Source organism: Anomaloglossus baeobatrachus, unplaced genomic scaffold, assembly GCF_048569485.1.
Source record: "Anomaloglossus baeobatrachus isolate aAnoBae1 unplaced genomic scaffold, aAnoBae1.hap1 Scaffold_3172, whole genome shotgun sequence".
NCBI classification, from domain to species: domain Eukaryota; kingdom Metazoa; phylum Chordata; class Amphibia; order Anura; family Aromobatidae; genus Anomaloglossus; species Anomaloglossus baeobatrachus.
The window spans coordinates 24,429-46,507 of record NW_027442573.1 but is presented as its reverse complement, the minus strand read 5'-3'; the positions used below and the strand labels follow the sequence as shown (position 1 = coordinate 46,507).

At 48.7% G+C, this 22,079-nt stretch overlaps 1 protein-coding gene across 1 annotated transcript; it reads right to left on the bottom strand.

Annotated features, from left to right (window-relative positions):
- Window positions 1-4,910: 4,910 nt before the first annotated feature.
- On the bottom strand, window positions 4,911-15,332 carry TOR3A (torsin family 3 member A). The gene is made up of 6 exons (XM_075332395.1): window positions 14,922-15,332; window positions 14,497-14,595; window positions 14,131-14,396; window positions 13,636-13,799; window positions 7,010-7,134; window positions 4,911-5,974 (listed from the first exon to the last, which is right to left on the bottom strand). The coding sequence occupies exons 1-6, from the start codon at window positions 15,142-15,144 to the stop codon at window positions 5,715-5,717; spliced, it is 1,137 nt and encodes a 378-aa protein (XP_075188510.1). The 5' UTR covers window positions 15,145-15,332; the 3' UTR covers window positions 4,911-5,714.
- Between the last annotated feature and the right edge of the window lie 6,747 nt (window positions 15,333-22,079).

The following is a 22,079-nucleotide window of genomic DNA, read 5'->3' as shown; positions in this document are numbered from 1 at the left end:
TGAAAATAAGCCCTAGCGCATCTTTTGGAGCAAAAACATAATACAAATCCCAGTCTTATTTTCGGGGAAACACGGTAACAGCCACGTGCCAAGAAAAGAGTTAACTTTACCTCAGTCCAACTATTTGTTTTGCTATAAAGTAGCTGAATTAGAAAATAAAATAAAAATATTGTGCTGAGCAGCCACTATTACATTATTACATTGTGTGCCCAGTGCAACATGAAAAACCTGGTGCATGATCCTCTAGTATCTAGATATAGCGCCACTCCTGACCATAGGTTGTGTTGGGTATTACAACTTAACCCAATAACAGAGTAAATCGGCTGGAGTTGCAACACCAGACACAACCTATTGCTAGGTATGGCGATGTTTAGAAGAAAGCAGACATGTTTTTCTAATTCCAGGCAACCCCTTTAAAGTTTGTCTTTCACTGAGTGTTTCTACTGAGCACCTCCTCCTCCAATTTGTGTTGCTCCCCTGATTCTGGAAATGTTTCTCTTTTTTTTTGTATACCCAATACTAATGCCCGTATAGATGTTGTATGGTACTCGCCCACTTGGTGGAAGGGAACATTAAAGCAGAGCAATAGCTATGGATGGAGGAGCACAGAAGAAAAAAAAATTCTTACACAATCAATTGGAGGAGACACTTAGTTGAAAAAAATAATAATAATAATAAATAAAAAAAAAATACAGTTCATGGCATCTTTAAAGTTATTGATCATTTATTTTGAGAATTCTTTCTTTGTAAAGGGAAGAAAATGCAGATTATAGGATCCTACTCCTTTAGGTGCTATTACAAGGTGGGGAGTTGGTACACAAACAGGAAATATCCTGGTAGGAAGGGGGCATTACCCTTTTACAGAAGTACTTTTTTTTTTTTGGATGATCTCAAACTAGCTGTAGTCACTTGCTGACTGATTACTGCATAGCAGCAGCCTGAGCGGCTGAGCTGGCCTGGGCTGAGTGGCTGTCCTAAGCTGGGTGGCTGAGCTGAGCTGGCCTGGGCTGAGTGGCTGGGCTGGGCTGAGCTGGCCTGGGCTGAGTGGCTGTCCTAAGCTGGGTGGCTGGGCTGAGCTGGCCTGGGCTGAGTGGCTGGGCTGGGCTGAGCTGAGCTGGGCTGAGTGGCGTGGCTGGGCTGAGTTGGCCTGGGCTGAGTGGCTGGGCTGAGCTGAGCTGAGCTGGGCTGAGTGGCTGGGCTGAGCTGAGCTGGCCTGGGCTGGGTGGCTGTCCTAAGCTGGGTGGCTGGGCTGAGTGGCTGGCCTGGGCTGAGCTGAGTGACTGGGCTGAGCTGAGCTGGCCTGGGCTGAGTGGTTGGGCTGAGCTGGCCTGGGTGGCTGTCCTAAGCTGGGTGGCCTGCCTGAGTGGCTGGCCTGGGCTGAGCTGAGCTGGGCTGGGCTGGGCTGAGCTGAGCTGGGCTGGGCTGGGCTGAGCTGAGCTGGGCTGGTCTGGGCTGAGCTGAGCTGGCCTGGGCTGAGTGGCTGGGCTGGGCTGAGCTGAGCTGGGCTGAGTGGCTGGGCTGGGCTGAGCTGGCCTGGGCTGAGTGGCTGGGCTGAGCTGGCCTGGGCTGAGTGGTTGGGCTGGGCTGAGTGGCTGGGCTGGGCTGAGTGGCTGGGCTGGGCTGAGTGGCTGGGCTGAGCTGAGCTGGCCTGGGCTGAGTGGCTGGGCTGGGCTGAGTGGCTGGGCTGGGCTGAGTGGCTGGGCTGGGCTGAGTGGCTGGGCTGAGCTGAGCTGGCCTGGGCTGAGTGGCTGGGCTGGGCTGAGTGGCTGGGCTGGGCTGAGTGGCTGGGCTGGGCTGAGCTGGCCTGGGCTGAGTGGCTGGGCTGGGCTGAGTGGCTGGGCTGGGCTGAGTGGCTGGGCTGGGCTGAGTGGCTGGGCTGAGCTGAGCTGGCCTGGGCTGAGTGGCTGGGCTGGGCTGAGTGGCTGGGCTGGGCTGAGTGGCTGGGCTGGGCTGAGTGGCTGGGCTGAGCTGAGCTGGCCTGGGCTGAGTGGCTGGGCTGGGCTGAGTGGCTGGGCTGGGCTGAGTGGCTGGGCTGGGCTGAGTGGCTGGGCTGAGCTGAGCTGGCCTGGGCTGAGTGGCTGGGCTGGGCTGAGTGGCTGGGCTGGGCTGAGTGGCTGGGCTGGGCTGAGTGGCTGGGCTGGGCTGAGTGGCTGGGCTGGGCTGAGTGGCTGGGCTGGGCTGAGCTGGCCTGGGCTGAGTGGCTGGGCTGAGTGGCTGGGCTGAGCTGGCCTGGGCTGAGTGGTTGGGCTGAGCTGGCCTGGGCTGAGTGGCTGAGCTGGGCTGAGTGGCTGAGCTGGGCTGAGTGGCTGGGCTGAGCTGAGCTGGCCTGGGCTGAGTGGCTGGGCTGGGCTGAGCTGGCCTGGGCTGAGTGGCTGAGCTGGGCTGAGTGGCTGGCCTGGCCTGGGCTGAGTGGCTGGCCTGGGCTGAGTGGCTGGGCTGGGCTGAGCTGGCCTGGGCTGAGTGGCTGGGCTGGGCTGGGCTGAGCTGGCCTGGGCTGAGTGGCTGGGCTGGGCTGAGTGGCTGGGCTGGGCTGAGTGGCTGGGCTGAGCTGAGCTGGCCTGGGCTGAGTGGCTGGGCTGAGCGGTTGGGCTGAGCTGGCCTGGGCTGAGTGGCTGAGCTGGGCTGAGTGGCTGAGCTGGGCTGAGTGGCTGGGCTGAGCTGAGCTGGCCTGGGCTGAGTGGCTGGGCTGGGCTGAGCTGGCCTGGGCTGAGTGGCTGAGCTGGGCTGAGTGGCTGGCCTGGCCTGGGCTGAGAGGCTGGCCTGGGCTGAGTGGCTGGCCTGGGCTGAGTGGCTGGGCTGGGCTGAGCTGGCCTGGGCTGAGTGGCTGAGCTGGGCTGAGTGGCTGAGCTGGCCTGGGCTGAGGGGCTGGGCTGAGCTGGCCTGGGCTGAGTGGCTGAGCTGGGCTGAGTGGCTGAGCTGGCCTGGGCTGAGGGGCTGGGCTGGGCTGAGCTGAGCTGGCCTGGGCTGAGCTGAGCTGGCCTGGGCTGAGTGGCTGGGCTGGGCTGAGCTGGCCTGGGCTGAGTGGCTGGGCTGGGCTGAGCTGGCCTGGGCTGAGTGGCTGGGCTGGGCTGAGCTGGCCTGGGCTGAGTGGCTGGGCTGGGCTGAGCTGGCCTGGGCTGAGCTGGCCTGGGCTGAGTGGCTGAGCTGGCCTGGGCTGAGCTGGCCTGGGCTGAGCTGGCCTGGGCTGAGTGGCTGAGCTGGCCTGGGCTGAGCTGGCCTGGGCTGAGTGGCTGAGCTGGGCTGAGTGGCTGAGCTGGCCTGGGCTGAGCTGGCCTGGGCTGAGTGGCTGGGCTGGGCTGAGCTGGCCTGGGCTGAGCTGAGCTGGGCTGGGCTGAGCTGGCCTGGGCTGGGCTGAGTGGCTGAGCTGGCCTGGGCTGAGGGGCTGAGCTGGGCTGAGCTGAGCTGGCCTGGGCTGAGGGGCTGGGCTGGGCTGGGCTGGGCTGAGTGGCTGTCCTAAGCTGAGCTGGCCTGGGCTGAGTGGCTGGCCTAAACTGGGTGGCTGGGCTGAGTGGCTGTCCTAAGCTGAGCTGGCCTGGGCTGAGGGGCTGGGCTGGGCTGGCCTGGGCTGGCCTGGGCTGAGTGGCTGGGCTGAGTGGCTGTCCTAAGCTGAGCTGGCCTGGGCTGAGTGGCTGGGTGCTCCTGTCAAACAGCTCATTGAGAAAAGTGGTTATGTTTCTTTAAAGAAAGGTGCAAAAAAAAAAAAGCCTCTGGTTCACAACCCCCTGCTTGAGCGTGAACCAATGTTACACTTTTCAGCGCTCTATGTTGTACTGTAAATGACCTTTCTCCCCGTTTTTCCGCCGTCTACTTCTCTTGTGCAATCCGCTGTATAAAGTGGTCTATAAATATATTTTTGCTGAATGTTAAATACACACGGTAGTGGGGCGGCAGCCAACTAGATCTTCACTCGGTCATTCCCCCATTACTGGAAGGACAGCGTTCAAAGGGTGGCTGGCGGGGGTCACTGTTCTTTTTTTTGTGTGTGTCTATGGTGTAATTCATTAATGTGAGTGTATTTATCTTTTGGAGGGGGGTTATTGTGACTATTGCTAGTACTAGGGGTGATTAATAGCCCATAAACAGCAATTGACATTGCAGAAATGTCTTTTGCATGGGGAGATAAATACAGGGGATAAGGTGGGCAAACGCATCTTCTTTTTTTTTTTTTTATGACTGTGTGGTAGAGCCCTCTTTTTTTCTTTTTTTCTTTTTTTTTTTTCTTTCTGTCCCTGAGTTCTGGAGACTTGTCGTATCCATAGATAAAATTATATATACTGTGTGTGTAATTTTAAATTTGGTACCATGTTTAATACATCTGCCCCATTGTGCTCAGCTCCAGGCATGTTGTATAGTGTTAGATGGAAAGGGTTAATGTGTGGATTATTTTAGCTCTTTACACAAACTTTTAAATACGTTTTTTTTAGATAATCTCTGGAGTTGGGTTTGGGACATATCTGATTACAAAAGCTGGAGTCGGGACTATGACATCTACCCAGATTTACAGGTGACCCTCCACTATTCCAGAGGGTACCTCCGTCTGCACGTACGGGGCCAGCGATGAGGGGTCTCCAATCACTGGTGTAGAATTTGGAACAGAAAAAATGCAATTGATGTTGTAATTCTTGTATAATCAGGGTCAATATGACCGACCTCTGCTCTGCGGAGTATATACATTCATGCATACACGACCTGGACCGCCAGCCCGGGCACAGACCGCAAATACTGAGGTGTTTGCACTAAATCCAGACCCTCGGCTCTTCTTGCATCATCAGCACTTGTGAACATAATGAAAGAGATATCTCCAATTACAGGACGACCTTGTCTGTGAAAATGACTGGAACGTGAACCCGGTGACGGCTCAAAGGACTGAATGAACTTATGTGCAGACACGACACCAGGAATTTCAGGACTACGAGAATCAGATAAATTATATATTACAAGTAAAAAGGTTTTCACAAATGTAATAATAAATAGCAAATTATTATAAAAACAGATGTAACATGTTCCGGCATATATGTTGTATACCCTGTAAACCAGTCTAACACTATTTAGCGTTGTAGTACCCTTCATCAGAAGTTCTACGCCTGGGGATCTTCCCATCTGATCTAGTTTAGGTATGCTCCTTAAAGGGAATCTGTCACCAGGTTTTTATGACCTAATCTGAGATCCTGATTCCAGCAATGTGTCACTTACTGGGCTGTTTAGTGTAGTTTTGAAATGGCTGATAATCTCCTGCTGGTTTATCATTACAGGACTACTTGGCGTGCTGCAGGTAGTCCAGCATATTCATGAGCCCTGTATAACTGCTAGATCTGCAGCGGAGAAAACATTGATTTTATCAAAACTAAAGCAAACAGCTCAGTAAGTGACATCACTGGAGTCAGGGTCTCTGGCTCTACATTATACTGCTCTCAGCTGGGGGAGCAAAAACCTGGAGACAGATTCCCTTTAAAGCCCCCACACACATTAGATGACTGGGTGTACTCGCCAATATTGATGGGTTCAGTCATCTGTCTGGTAGTATGGAGATGACGGCCAACTCCTGGTCGGGGGAGATGTTGATTGCACATGTCTGATGGACTGCTGCTCGTATTGTCCCCTTGAGATAAGCTGCTGCATCTTTGGCTTTCTCATAGCAAACACAGGAGCACTTGGCCAAACGTGTGCTCCTATGTGTAAAGGTGTGGACAAGATCGGTGAACGGCAGCCATCTGTTATGTGTGGCCGGCTTTGGAGTCTTTGGCCATTGAATTAAACCCAATTCTTTGGACCACTTGTTTGCATCCTTGCGCTGAGAAAATCTTCTCGTCGTTCGGCACAAACAGAAGTTCTTGGATAACAGATTCCACGTCGCTCTCGTTGTAGGCCAGGCCTCGGGCCTCGATGACATCTCGAGCACACAGCTTCACGTGACGCCGCTCCAAGGGCAGAAATGCCACAAACTCATCAATGACATCTTGTGTCCACAGCTGATCTGTGAGGAGCAAACGTGAAGAGATATGTATATACATAAGAGAGGAAGATTTGCGGGTGAAATGTAAGGTGACGAGATCCATATGTTCTACCTTGTTCACATGATGCACATTGGCATGTATGCCGGGAAAGCTTCCTATGTATGTGTGAAACATGACCGTATGGTTGTGTTACCCAGACTGGGGCCACGGGAGTTTAAAAAAAAATGTAGGCTCCTCAATGTGTTGTAATTTGGCATTTGCGTTTGTATTTCATGCCCTCAAAGTCTCCCAAACTGCACAGAGAAGCATCAACAGTGCCGACACCCAAGTAGTTATGCCGTGAGCCGCTCATTGGTCCACTAAAGGCATCGTAACAATGAATCGCAGCTCCAATGTTGAGATCCTCATCGCGTAGCTTTCAAAAACTGAAAAGGCACAATGGAGAACCCAAAGATGTAACAATGGGCCCCAAAGAGAATTCTGTAACCGAGCCCCATCTACCATGTCCCACTGTATACATACTATGGGGGACGATCTAAGTAGCTCTCCTCCAGAAAACTACTGCCACGTCTTTCTAGAGGAGAAATACTTTGCATACCTTTCTAGATAAAGCATTGTCTGGAAGGCTCTATACATCAGCAGCATGCAAACCAGCTATAAACAAAACTGCATAGGGGCATGCCATCTGCCGGTAGAAAACCAGCTGTACCCTTTTCCCTACGGGTAGGAGGCCAGCACCTGAACCTGGTTTCTACACATGGGAGTCTGGTGTAGCAGGTCAGATGCTGAATTATAGGGTCGCTACCCACTAGATAGCTTTCCTTCCGGAGGAGAGCTGCTTTGCATACTTAATTCCCATTGAGAATTGACTTTACAGAAATCTCCATACATCAGTGGAATCTTCCAAAACTATGAACTACTTCTGATCATTGAGCAGATCAGGAGATCACGCCATCTGAGATTGCGGCACACGTGACCATAACGTGTCACAACGGTGTCTGCCCGGCTGTAACCTCCTGCCTGCAATCAGCCATAATTCAGATCCTTATCTGTACCTTTGCTCTGCTGGATTGCCGCTCTCAATGGACGATTTAAATCATCTATGGTGATCTCCTCGCGATGACGCCCGGCTCTCCAGAAGTTGAGTGCTACTTCATTGATCGTGCCGGCACCAACTCCACTGACAAAAGGTAAAAAGGAGACATTCATTCACATGGACATTTTATTTCTCAAACATGCAAATAAAGGACGGGTCTTCACCAGTGTTTGGGATCGGATCTTCACCAGTGTTTGGGATCGGATCTTCACCAGTGTTTGGGATCGGATCTTCATGAGTAGATCTGAATTTATCATCAGTGTTTTCCTAGTAGGCAAGAAAAACCTGAGGCTTCTGGAATTTGTCTTGGCAAAAAGTGAAAAAAAAAAACATCCCAAAACACGAACATCAGTAGAATCCAACAATCAGGCCAAAAGTGTGCTGCCCGAGGAACTGGATTGGTGTTTGACCATAACTTGGATCAAAAATGTATGGGTTTTTTTTTCATGCTTGTTTGAAAGGGGGGTTGACAGACATTTAGGTTATGTGCCCACGCTGCGGATTTCTCGCGGATTTTGCCGCGGATTTATCGCGGATTTACCGCGGATTTCCTGAAAATCTGCAGCAGCGGCACTTCCAAGCCATTTCAATGGCATTTTGGAAATGCTGTGTCCATGCTGCAGATTTTTCCGCGGCGGATTTGCCGTGGATTTTGATCCGGAAAAATCTGCAGCATGTCAATTATTGTTGCGGATTTTGGGTATAGAATGGGGAAAAAAAAAAAATCCGCATCAAAATCCGCGGCAAATTCGCGGTAAATCCACAGCAAAAAAAAGGTGCGGATTTGCCGCGAAAGTCGCGGATTTTCATGCAGAAAAATCCGCAGCAACATTCTACCGTGGACACATAGCCTTAGGCCTCCAATTCAAGAAGACTGGCGTTCTTCACGCTGTTCATGATGAGGGGAGTGTTTGAGCCAAAGGGTCCTGATTCATGAAGAGGAGCAGGTGAATCGGGTGCATCTGAAAAGTGGAGCCTCGCCAAAACGCTTACTCCTTACTCCCCCATTCTGCCCCAATTTTGCCCATTTTGGCAAAACGGTTGTGAAGAAGCAAAAAGTTGTAACATTTTTGTGCAACAAGGAGTTATAAAAAAATTGTCTTTTTTTTTTTTTAAAGCGGTTATGATAAAAATCTGGCACAATCACGATGATTCGGACCCTCAAACATAAATACCTCCACAGACTATAGGTATGTGTTATATACGGTGTGTACGGAAAGTATCATCATCATAGTATCATAGTTTTAAGGTTGAAGGGAGACTCTAAGTCCATCTAGTTCAACCCGTAGCCTAACATGTTGATCCAGAGGAAGGCAAAAAAACCCCAATGTGGCAAACAAGTTCCAATGGGGAAAAAATGTCCTTCCTTCGTCCACATCCAGCAATCAGACTAGTTCCCTGGATCAATACCCTGTCATAAAATCTAATATACATAACTGGTAATATTACATTTTTCAGGAAAGGCATCCAGGCTCTGCTTAATGTTAGTAGTGAATCACTCATTACAACATCATGCGGCAGAGAGTTCCATAGTCTCACTGCTCGTACAGTAAAGAATCCTCGTCTGTGATTATGATTAAACCTTCTTTCCTCGAGACGTAGCGGATGCCCCCGTGTTCCAGTCGCAGGCCTAGGTGTAAAGAGATCTTTGGAAAGGTCTCTGTACTGTCCCCTCATATATTTATACATTGTGATTAGATCCCCCCTAAGCCTTCGTTTTTCCAGTCTTGGTATTGCAGCCCCCCCATTCCTCTAATAATCTTGGTGGCTCTTCTCTGCACCCTCTCCAGTTCAGCTATGTCCTTCTTATATATCGGTGGCCAGAATTGTACACAGTATATAAGTGCGGTCGCACTAGTGACTTGTACAGAGGTAGAACTATATTTTTTTCATGAACACTTCTACCTCTTTTAATACATCCCATTATTTTCTTAGCCCTGGCAGCAGCTGCCTGACACTGGCCACTAAAGTGAAGTTTACCATCCACCCATACACCCAAGTCTTTTCTGTGTCTGTTTTACCCAGTGTTCTACAATTAAGTACATAATCATAAATGTTATTTCCTCTACCCAAGTGCATGACCTTACATTTATCTACATTAAACTTCAATTGCCACTTCTCAGCCCAATCTTCCAATTTACATAAATCTCCCTGTAATATAAAATTATCCTCCTCTGTATTGATTACCCTGCAGAGTTTAGTATCATCTGCAAATATTGAAATTCCACTCCGCATGCCCCCAACAAGGTCATTTATAAATATGTTGAAAAGAAGCGGGCCCAATACTGACCCCTGTGGTACCCCACTATGAACTGAGACCCAGTCCGAGTACGTACCATTAATAACCACCCTTTGTTTCCTATCACTGAGCCAGTTTTTAACCCAGTTACACATATTTTCCCCTATCCCCATTATCCTCATTTTATGTACCAACCTTTTGTGTGGCACCGTATCAAAAGCTTTTGAAAAGTCCATATACACAACATCCACTGCATTTCCCTGCTCCAGGCTTGAACTTACCTCTTCATAGAAGCTGATCAGTTTGACAGGATCGATCCCTCATAAACCCATGTTGATACTCTGTCATAAGGTTATTTTTCTTGAGATACTCCAGTATAGCATCTCTCAAGAAACCCTCAAGGATTTTACCAACCGTAGAGGTTAAACTTACCGGCCTATAATTTCCCGGCTCAGTTTTTGTCCCCTTTTTGAATATTGGCACCACATTTGCTATGCGCCAGTCCTGCGGTACCGACCCTGTTATTAAGGAATCTGAGAAGATTAAAAATAATGGTCTATCTATCACAGAACTCAATTCCTGTAGTACTCTGGGGTGTAGCCATCCGGGCCCGGAGATTTGTCAACCTTAGTGATTTCGAGGCGGCGGCGTACTTCCTGCTGGGTTAAGCAGGTAATATTCAAGGGTGAATTTATGGTATCACTGGTCATGTCATCTGCCATGGCATTTTCTTGTATAAAAACCGTAGAAAAAAAGTCATTCAGCAGGTTGGCTTTACCCTCATCCCCTTCCACCATTTCACCAAGACTATTTTTAAGGGGGCCAACACTATCGCTTTTCAGTTTTTTACTGTTTATGTAGTTAAAGAATATTTTAGGATTATTTTTACTTTCTCTCGCAATGAGTCTCTCTGTCTCAAACTTAGCTAACTTAATTTGCTTTTTACATATTTTATTTAATTTTCTATAATTATATAATGCCTCATCACTACCTACCCTCTTTAATTCTTTTAAGGCTTTCTGTTTTTCTTTTATTGCTTCCCTTACAGCTCTATTTAGCCATAGGGGTTTCCTCCTATTTCTAGCATGTTTGTTCCCATAGGGTATATAAGTATTCAGACCCCTTTAAATTTTTCACTTTGTTTCATTGCACCCATTTGGTAAATTCTCATTAATGTACACTCTGTGCCCCATTCCCCATCTTGACAGAAAAAAAAATATGTAGAAATTTTTTTCAAATTTATTAAACAAGAAAAACTGAAATATCACACAGTCATAAGTATTCACCCCCTTTACTCAGTATAACACACGGTCATAAGTATTCAGCCCCTTTACTCAGTATAACACACGGTCATAAGTATTCAGCCCCTTTACTCAGTATAACACACGGTCATAAGTATTCAGCCCCTTTACTCAGTATAACACAGTCATAAGTATTCAGACCCTATACTCAGTATAACACACGGTCATAAGTATTCAGCCCCTTTACTCAGTATAACACAGTCATAAGTATTCAGCCCCTTTACTCAGTATAACACAGTCATAAGTATTCAGACCATTTACTCAGTATAACACACGGTCATAAGTATTCAGCCCCTTTACTCAGTATAACACACGGTCATAAGTATTCAGCCCCTTTACTCAGTATAACACACGGTCATAAGTATTCAGCCCCTTTACTCAGTATAACACAGTCATAAGTATTCAGACCCTTTACTCAGTATAACACAGTCATAAGTATTCAGCCCCTTTACTCAGTATAACACAGTCATAAGTATTCAGACCCTTTACTCAGTATAACACATGGTCATAAGTATTCAGCCCCTTTACTCAGTATAACACACAGTCATAAGTATTCAGCCCCTTTACTCAGTATAACACACAGTCATAAGTATTCAGCCCCTTTGCTCAGACACTCATATGTAAGTCACATGCTGTCCATTTCCTTGTGCTCCTCCTTGAGATGGTTCTGCTCCTTCATTGGAGTCCAGCTGTGTGTAATTACACTGACGGGTGTGCGCCTTTCCAAATCACGTCCTGTCTATATAAGACCTCACAGCTCACACTGCATGTCACACCAAATGAGAATCATGAGGTCAAAGGAACTGCCCAAGAAGCTCAAAAACAGAATTTTAGCAAGGCACAGATCTGGCCAAGGTTACAAAAGAATTTCTGCAGTACAGTGGAACCTTGGTTAACGAAAACAATCCGTTCTGGGACTGTGCTTGTTAACCAAGTTACTTGTTCAGCAAAGCAAGATTTCCCATAGGAAATCATTGCAATGCTGACAATTTGTTCCACAACTTGTTAAATGTCCTATCCTGGTTCCCTATTCTATCATTCCACACATGCACAAACACATGCACACACACATATTACATGCTCTCCTTACCCTCCATTCCATCGCCGGTCTCCTGGGACTTGCTGTTCATCAGTACGGGCTGTGTATCGGGTTACCATCACGACGAGGGCGGAACTTCCGCTGACGTCAAAGGCAGGAGCCGCTTGCCTCTGATTGGCCAGCGAGCTGCCTTTGAGTAGTGTCTGACAGCCGAAGTTCCTGCCTCGTCGCCATGCTTGCTGAATGCCAATACACATCCTAGAGCGGCGAACTACATGACCCAGGAGGCCGGTGATGGAACTGAAGGTACACATATTATGCTCGCCTTACCTTCCGTTCCATCGCCGGCCTCCTGGGTCTTGTAGTTCGCCGTGAGGATTTTTCCCTCGTCGCGATGAGCCGGCGAACTACAAGAACCATGAGACCGGCGATGGAACGGAAGGTAAGGTGAGCATAATACTGTATGTGTGTGCGTGCGTGTGTGTTTGTGTGTGTTTTGTGCGTACTTGTGTGTTTGTGTGGACTGCAAGAGCGGGTCAGTGCACAGTGGATGTACAAAACCGGAAGTGTGTGCAGTGAGTGTTTGCTCGTACAGAAAAGCTTTCTCGTAAACCGAGTTACAAATTTACAGAAAGCTTTGCTTAAGCGAATTCTCGTTAATTGGGTTACTCGTTAAGCGAGGTTCCACTGTACTCAAGGTTCCTAAGAGCACAGTGGCCTCCATAATCCTTAAATGGCAGAAGTGTGGGACCAGCAGAACTCTTCCTAGACCCGGCCGTCCAGCCAAACTGAGCAATTGTGGGAGAAGAGCCTTGGTGAGAGGTAAAGAAGAATCCCAAGATCACTGCGGCTGAGATCCAGAGATGCAGGAGGGGGATGGGAGAAAGCTGCACAAAGTCACCTATCACTGCAGCCTCCACCAGTCGGGCCTGTATGGCAGAGTGGCCGGACGGAAGCCTCTCCTCACTGCAAGACATATGAAAGCCACATAGAGTTTACAAAAAAAACCACATGAAGGACTTCAGACTGTGAGAAATAAGATTCTCTGGTCTGGTGAGACGAAGATAGAACTTTTTGGTGATAATTCTAAGCGGTATGTGTGGAGAAAACCAGGCACTGCTCATCACCTGCACAATACAATCCCAACAGTGAGACATGGTGGTGGCAGCATCATGCTATGGGGATGTTTTTCAGCTGCAGGAACAGGACGACGTTGCAATTGAAGGAAATATGAATGCGGCCAAGGTCAGAGATATCCTGGACGAAAACCTCTTCCAGATGCTCTGGTCCTCAGACTTGGCCGAAGGTTTACCTTCCAACAAGATAATGACCCTAAGCACACAGCTAAAATAACAAAGGAACGGCTTCGGAACAACTCTGAGACCATTGTTGACTGGCCCAGCCAGAGCCCTGACCTAAACCCAACTGAGCATCTCCGGAGAGACCTGAAAATGGCGTCCACCAACGTTCACCATCCAACCTGATGGAACTGGAGAGGATCTTCAAGGAAGAATGGCCGAGGATCCCCAAATCCAGGTGTGAAAAGCTTGTTGCATCATTCCCAAGAAGACTAGCTCAAAAGGGGGCTTCTACGCAATACTGAGCAAAGGGGCTGAATACTTATGGGATATTTCAGGTTTTCTTGTTTAATAAATGTGCAAAAATTTCTACATTTGTGTTTTTTTCTGTCAAGATGGGGGATGGGGGGAAGAGTGTACATTAATGAGAAAAAAAAATACTTTTTTGAATTTATCAAATGACTGCAATGAAACAGAGTGAAAAATGTAAAGCGGTCTGAATACTTTCCGTACCCACCGTATATTGCAGCATCACATCAATTACAAAAACTCATTTCAGTGACCCAACCACACAGCATCAGAGATCGCACCGAGAACATGGCGCCTCCGCTGCTGTGACCCATCCCAGGTTTGCAGCAGGGCTGCTTTATCTGATTTTTACCAAGGTATCTTTACGACATCGCTATGGAATAACCGACAGTTTCCTACCTGAGAAATATAAAGATGCTCTTTGTGGTCTGCGTCTCCTCCAGGTTTAAGAGAGGGAAGAGGGACTGGAGCAGATCTGCCGGCAGCTTCTCCATCTCATCAAACACAAGCAAGGGCTGCGCACAGTGCGAGGACACCGCCTGGAGCTGCTTTGTCACCTGGGCCTGGAAAGAAGTCCAATCTATGAGCATTTAGTGGAAACCTTCCCATGTTCTGTATCTATGCTGTCTGCAGTCATGTGCGGTATAATAAGGGGGGCCATCATAGCTAGGGCCTTCTTACAACCAGATACAGCAAAGGTCCTTTCAGTAACCATTGATATATTATGGCAAATGCACAAAGTGGTGGTCAATGTAGGTGGAAAGTGATGGTGTTGGAAATGGGCAATGTATCCAGATTCAACCCAAGGGCTTTGAGCTTTACGTCTGGTGCAATGGCCGCTCCATATAAATAGAGTCGGAAAGTGTGCAACAACGCAGTGTGGGATAACGTTACCTTGTAGGCTTCCACGTGTGACGGATGAGGGAAGTGCAGCTGTGGGATGAACACTCTGGTACACCGGCTGCGCTGCCCGTCCTGGTACAGATTCTCTGCAATTATCCGGGCAGCCAGATTCTTACCGGTACCAGTCCAACCGTGGAATGACAGAGCCAATGTCTTCTTGGTGCCATCTTCCCGCAGAAACCTTTCCAGTGAGCTTAGTATCTGCTTGGTAGCCAGGTGCTGTCCATGGACTCTCCGATCCAAGTCCCACTGGAGACCTAGAGGAAGTTAGGAGGAAAAGCTGAATATAGGAGAAATGTCCGATTTCACCTGCGGCTAAATTCGGCAATGAGATGCTCTTGTGGTTTTTGCTCTCACCTGTGAGATTGTTAGTAATTGACTTCTGTGCAAAATCTGTGCCATCCAGTACTTTGGCATACCAGTCCGTCAGGAGGTGTAGGGGGTCCCAGCTCCATTCTGCAATACAGAATGTATGAAAGGCATCAGCCGAAGACTAATAACTGCTCGTCCACGGCAAAATAATACTATCCTGACTCCACATCTTATGGACCATAATAACATGGCAGCTAAGGGTTGTGCTCACCCCGTGGCCCGCCACGTGTGGAGGATTGCATTCTGACAATATAGTCCACAAACTAGTTATGCACCCTTACCTTCTACCAGCCATGGCTTTGATGGTCTTTTAAATTCTGGCACATGTATTAAAAACTAAAACCCTTGGCATTGATCCCATCACCACACATGTAACGCCTGAGACCTGATCTGGCGCATGGCACACTCACCCATCTGGCTCCGCTTATCTTCACACTTGTCAGGCCACAACCAGCACTGCAGGTCCTGCATGTACTCCCAGGAAAGTTGTGCCAGGTCTTGCATCTCTTGGGCACCGGAGAGCCAAAGGCCATCTTTCTTCTCTCCTCCGCCTGCGGGTCTCGCCTCCTCAGCACCGTGCACTACAGTAGGGTGCATCAGCAGAAGTAGGAGGAATGGAGCAGCCCTGATCATCCCGAGTGTCTGATCTGGAACTAGCAAGATCCACTGGAATTTGGGGGGAATTTGTGGACGGTTACTCGGTGCTGCACTTCTATTCCATGGCCTGTCTTTGTGGACCTCTCTTTCTATAGTCCTGCATCCTGGCTGGGATCCGGCTCTGTTATATAGTGTCCTGGTCCCAGGACTCCTCCCTTATTATGTGTGTCACATTCCCCCGTCACTTTGCGTTGCTCTCCTCCCCTTCGTGCTGTCACTCCTTTCCCTGCCTTTTCTGGCTGGGGCTGAGCCGGCTTGTGCCAGTGCTGCTGTGGAAAGGACTCATCATCACAGCTCGGCCGTCATAGGAAAAGGCTTAGGAATTGCGTAAAAGCTAAATCAAGGAAAACGGACTTCGTAAAGTTACATTTCCATCATAACATTATCTTTATAGTCACGGGATATTTCCCACAATCCACATACATCTATGCCCTTAATCAATGACTTTACGTAAACGAGTAACCAGAGTGGGGTTTTCCCCATAAATGAATAGTACACGTGAAAATAAGAAACTTTGTAATATATCTCATGAGAGAAATCTGACTTTCTCCTCAAGAAGTGATCACTCTCAAAATTCTCAAGTCATGGGTAAAATCTGTCCAGTCGATACTTTCCCATTACTAAGACAGGAGATGGCAGTTGGTGCTTATAAAGTGCTATGGAGAACTGTAAGGCTGTGTCCGCACTTTCAGTTTCCACCTGCGTTTTAGCTGCTTTTTAGGTCCGTTTTGAACTGCAGCGTTTTCATGCCAAAAGGCATGCGTTTTGATTTTCCAGCAAAGTCAATGGAAAATGGTGATTTCCAGACCGCACTTTACGTTTCTAAACGCTGCGTTTAATTTGCATATTTTGTGGCAAAAACCATGCGTTCAAAGAAGCAGCATGTCAATTGTTTTTGCCATTTTGGGTGCGTTTTGCTAACATTGAAATCAATGAGAAATGGCAAAAACCAAGATTCCTTCAAATTCCTGTGTTTTACCTGCTTTTTATATGCAGAAAACATGCGTTTTGGACATCAAAATAATGATTTGATATGTCCCTTTACACACACACATAATCCCACAATTAAATTTTAGAAAAATATGCATTTATTGCTATTTTAGAGATAAAATGTATATTACCACTAGAATTTTATGAAATATATTTTTCCCATTAATATAGATTTCATCCTTTTTTTCTATTTTTTTCATTCTGTTTGACTGTTTAAACTTTATTTAGCAGTGTCTTGATGTTCAAAACGCATCTGTCAAAACGCAGGTGAAAAAGCATGTAAAAAGCGCTGTAAACGCATCTAAAACGCGGTAAATACGCATGCTTTTCAGCGCTAAAGTTCTGAAAAAGGCAACTTTAGTCAAATCAATTAAGCCCAAAATGTGCGTTTAGAACTGCAAGTAGGAGAATGCAAAGTGCGGTCTCAGCCTTACTGACGCTTCAGGGGAAGTTGTTGAAGAATGTTTGGGTCTTTTGCTCCTCCACTTCTCCATAGAGCGTCATGAGCACCAACTGGCATCTCTTATTGCAGTACTGTGAAAAGCTGCCTTCACTGACTACATATTTTTATTAAATAATTTGGAATGAAAGATCAATCCAGGAGGAGAAAGAAGCTGATCTCTTTACTGAGATATATTGTTTATTTTTATCAATAATATATACAAATATAATATATTTGTATATTTATTATACAAAGTTGATTATTTTTACATGTACTGATCATGACTATGATATAGTAACGTCATTTGTTACAAGCCCACATCTTTCCCGGCAGATGATGGCTGAATTATTCAGCCATCATCTGCCTCTAACAGCCGTGGGTGTAGCTCTGCCCACAGCTGTTAACATGGTAAAAGTCAATCTCTGACAGCGGCATTGGCAGGGGTGGCACACCATTCTATGCACCTGTCGGCAGGCCCATGACTTGACTCCGGATGGGTTGCCATGACAGCTGGGGGGCTGTTGGAGACCCCCATACTTATGACTAGTCTCCTGTGAAAGCCAGCCTGTAGCTGTCATTCATAGACTATGATTTTTGCTATACATAGCAGTGCTCATGCACTGTAATGAAGAGCACAAGCGATTACACTTGGACTGTGGTGTCAATGGCTGAGGGACCATTTTACACAACTGAGCCCTCTATATGGTCCCTCAATGAGAAGCTATAGAAGGTGGAAAAAAAACCCCATGGAAATCAGCGATACATGGAAGTGCAGTATTGGCCCCTAACAGGTCCATGTTGTGCACAAATGTAGAGATGAGGGGACCCGTGGAAGTTCGGTTCAGCGGGTACAGCCGGACTTTATCTAAAGTTCGGTTTGGGACCCGGACTTCACCTGAACCCCAATGGAAGTCACTAATTGGGCAGTTCAGGTCTCTGCCCACATGCAGCCAGCCATAAACCGATCCCTTCTGGGGGAGGGTAGGCGGGAGTTTGGTTGCACACTACATCCGATCACGCTGTTGTAACCCCCAGTATGAGTCGTTTGAAACACTGCAAGCGGCTCGCACTGGGCTGAGCACCGAGTGTACCCGAGCACCGTGATGGCTTGCATACATAAAGCATCCGAACTTAAAAGTTTGGGTCTGCTCATCTCTACATATATGTAGACCTTGTCAACGTTTTTTTTCCCAATGGATCTGAACGGAAAAAAATAAATAATATGTAGTGATGAGCGAGCACTACCATGCTCAGGTGATTGGTACTGGTAACTAGTGATGAGCGAGCACTACCATGCTCGGGTGCTCTGTACTGGTAACTAGTGATGAGCGGGCACTACCATGCTCGGGTGCACTGTACTGGTAACTAGTGATGAGTGAGCACTACCATGCTCAGGTGCTCTGTACTGGTAACTAGTGATGAGCGGGCACTACCATGCTCGGGTGCTCAGTACTGGTAACTATTGATGAGCGGGCACTACCATGCTCAGGTGCTTAGTACTGGTAACTAGTGATGAGTGGGCACTACCATGCTCGGGTGCTCAGTACTGGTAACTAGTGATGAGTGGGCACTACCATGCTCAGGTGCTCAGTACTGGTAACTAGTGATGAGTGAGCACTACCATGCTCAGGTGCTCTGTACTGGTAACTAGTGATGAGCGGGCACTACCATGCTTGGATGCTCTGTACTGGTAACTAGGGATGAGCGGGCACTACCATGCTCAGGTGCACTGTACTGGTAACTAGTGATGAGTGAGCACTACCATGCTCGGGTGCTCAGTACTAGTAACTAGTGATGAGTGGGCACTACCATGCTCGGGTGATCAGTACTGGTAACTAGTGATGAGCGGGCACTACCATGCTCGGGTACTCAGTACTGGTAACTAGTGATGAGCGGTCACTACCATGCTCAGGTGCTCAGTACTGGTAACTAGTGATGAGCGGGCACTACCATGCTCGGGTGCTCGGTACTGGTAACTAGTGATGAGCGGTCACTACCATGCTCAGGTGCTCAGTACTGGTAACTAGTGATGAGCGGGCACTACCATGCTCGGGTGCTCAGTACTGGTAACTAGTGATGAGCGGGCACTACCATGCTCAGGTGCTCAGTACTGGTAACTAGTGATGAGCGGGCACTACCATGCTCGGGTGCTCAGTACTGGTAACTAGTGATGAGCGGGCACTACCATGCTCAGGTGCTCAGTACTGGTAACTAGTGATGATCAGACACTACCATGCTCGGGTACTCAGTACTGGTAACTAGTGATGAGCGGGCACTACCATGCTTGGGTGCTCAGTACTGGTAACTAGTGACGAGCGGGCACTACCATGCTCGGGTACTCAGTACTGGTAACTAGTGATGAGCGGTCACTACCATGCTCGGGTGCTCAGTACTGGTAACTAGTGATGAGCGGGCACTACCATGCTCGGGTGCTCAGTACTGGTAACTAGTGATGAGCGGGCACTACCATGCTCAGGTGCTCAGTACTGGTAACTAGTGATGATCAGACACTACCATGCTCGGGTGCTCAGTACTGGTAACTAGTGATGATCAGACACTACCATGCTCGGGTGCTCAGTACTGGTAACTAGTGATGAGCGGGCACTACCATGCTCGGGTGCTCAGTACTGGTATCTAGTGATGAGCGGGCACTACCATGCTCGGGTGCTCAGTACTGGTAACTAGTGATGAGCGGGCACTACCATGCTCAGGTGCTCAGTACTGGTAACTAGTGATGATCAGACACTACCATGCTCGGGTGCTCTGTACTGGTATCTAGTGATGAGTGGGCACTACCATGCTCGGGTGCTCTGTACTGGTATCTAGTGATGAGCGAGCACTACCATGCTCGGGTGCTCAGTACTGGTAACTAGTGATGAGCGAGCACTACCATGCTCGGGTGCTCTGTACTGGTAACTAGTGATGAGCGAGCACTACCATGCTCGGGTGCTCTGTACTGGTAACTAGTGATGAGCGGACACTACCATGCTCGGGTGCTCTGTACTGGTAACTAGTGATGAGCGGGCACTACCATGCTCGGGTGCTCTGTACTGGTAACTAGTGATGAGCGGGCACTACCATGCTCGGGTGCTCTGTACTGGTATCTAGTGATGAGCGAGCACTACCATGCTCGGGTGCTCAGTACTGGTAACTAGTGATGAGCGAGCACTACCATGCTCGGGTGCTCTGTACTGGTAACTAGTGATGAGCGAGCACTACCATGCTCGGGTGCTCTGTACTGGTAACTAGTGATGAGCGGGCACTACCATGCTCGGGTGCCCTGTACTGGTAACAAGTAACTGGATGCTCGTATAGCCACGAGTCGCGTACAGAGTATAATGCAAGTCAATGGGGAGCATTTTTCCAGCTTTTCAGGAAAATACTCGAGTTCTCCATAGACTTCCATTATGCTCGGTACTAGAGTTGTGCCCATCCGAGCATTAACTGCTCTTAACAAGTTCTGAGCATGGTAGTGCCCACACATCACTAGGAATTAGGCTTAAAGGCAATCTGGAACCAGGTGTTTGCTCCCCCATCTGAGAGCAGCATAATGTGGAGGCAGAGACCCTGATTCCAGCGATGTGTCACTTACTGAGCTGTTTGCTGTCATTTTGATAAAATCACTATTTTCTCTGCTGCAGATCTAGCAGTTATACAGAGCTCATGAATATGCTGGACTACCTGCAGCATGCCAAGTAGTCCTGTAATGACAATCTCCTGCTGATTAAACTGATATCAAAACTACACTAAAGGCCCAGTCACACTAAACAACATCGCTAGCAACATCGCTGCTAAGGAACAACTTTTGTGACGTAGCAGCGATCTTGCTAGCGATGTCTGTGTGTGACATCCAGCAACAACCTGGCCCCTGCTGTGAGGTCGCCGGTCGTTGCTGAATGTCCTGGCCCCTGCTGTGAGGTCGCCGGTCGTTGCTGAATGTCCTGGCCCCTGCTGTGAGGTCGCCGGTCGTTGCTGAATGTCCTGGCCCCTGCTGTGAGGTCGCCGGTCGTTGCTGAATGTCCTGGCCCCTGCTGTGAGGTCGCCGGTCGTTGCTGAATGTCCTGGCCCCTGCTGTGAGGTCGCCGGTCGTTGCTGAATGTCCTGGCCCCTGCTGTGAGGTCGCCGGTCGTTGCTGAATGTCCTGGCCCCTGCTGTGAGGTCGCCGGTCGTTGCTGAATGTCCTGGCCCCTGCTGTGAGGTCGCCGGTCGTTGCTGAATGTCCTGGCCCCTGCTGTGAGGTCGCCGGTCGTTGCTGAATGTCCTGGCCCCTGCTGTGAGGTCGCCGGTCGTTGCTGAATGTCCTGGACCATTTTTTAGTTGTTGCTGTCCCGCTGTGAAGCACAGATCGCTGTGTGTGACAGCGACAGAGCAACAACTAAATGTGCAGGCAGCAGGAGCCGGCTTCTGCGGAGGCTGGTAACCAATGTAAACATCGGGTAACCAAGAAGCCCTGTCCTTGGTTACCCGATATTTACCTTTGTTACCAGCCTCCGCCGCTCTCACTGTCAGCGCCGGCTCCTGCTCTGTGCACATGTAGCTGCAGCACACATCGGGTAATTAACCCCATGTGTACTGTAGCCAGGAGAGCAGGGAGCCAGCGCTAAGCAGTGTGCGCTGGTAACCAAGGTAAATATCGGGTTGGTTACCCGATATTTACCTTAGTTACCAAGCACAGCATCGGTTCCAGGCGGGACTGCTGGCTGGGGGCTGGTCACTGGTTGCTGGTGGGATCGCTGGAGCGTCGCAGTGTGACATCTCACCAGCGACCTCCTAGCAACTTACCAGCGATCCCTATCGGGTTGGATCGTTGTTGGGATCGCTGGTAAGTTGTTTAGTGTGACTGGGCCTTAAGCAGTCCAGAAAGTGACAAATCGCTTGAAACATGGTTTTTGCCTCTACATTATGCTGCTCTCAGATTACGGTAGGTGTCAAAAACCTGGTGACAGATTTTAAAACTTCCCTAGCAATCTGTATACAACTCCTTAGCGGGCCTCTACTCATCACCGCGGTCTGATTGTGCAGCCGCACGCTCCGCATTCTCCCTCTACGTTTTACCAGATTAAATGTAGTAAGTGTTAGATCAGGGCTGCAGCAATGGGCACAAGTCTCAGTCCGGGCGACACGTGCATTCTGTTACCCCGGAGGCACCGAAGTCTCAGAATTGCTGAAGAAAGTATTCTAATATCAGACTAACATTATTCAGGAGCTATTAAGTCCCGGGGTGATCCGGTCCTGCAGCGGCCCGCCATTACTGAGTGAAGGGTGATCCGGTCCTGCAGGCGGCTGCCATTAATGTGTGCAGGGTGATCCGGTCCTGCAGCCGCCTGCCATTACTGTGTGCAGGGTGATCCGGTCCTGCAGCCGCCCGCCATTACTGTGTGCAGGGTGATCCGGTCCTGCAGGCGGCTGCAGGACCGGATCACCCTGCACTCAGTAATGGCAGGCGGCTGCAGGACCGGATCACCCTGCACTCAGTAAT

Excerpts from the sequence above, each read along its gene's own strand:
- TOR3A (XM_075332395.1), bottom strand. The coding sequence starts at position 15,144 with ATGATCAGGGCTGCTCCATTCCTCCTACTTCTGCTGATGCACCCTACT. Across the intron at positions 14,397-14,496 it reads AATTACTAACAATCTCACAG|GTCTCCAGTGGGACTTGGAT; the intron begins GTGAGAGCAAAA and ends AACTTCCTCTAG. Across the intron at positions 13,800-14,130 it reads CACACGTGGAAGCCTACAAG|GCCCAGGTGACAAAGCAGCT; the intron begins GTAACGTTATCC and ends ACTTCTTTCCAG.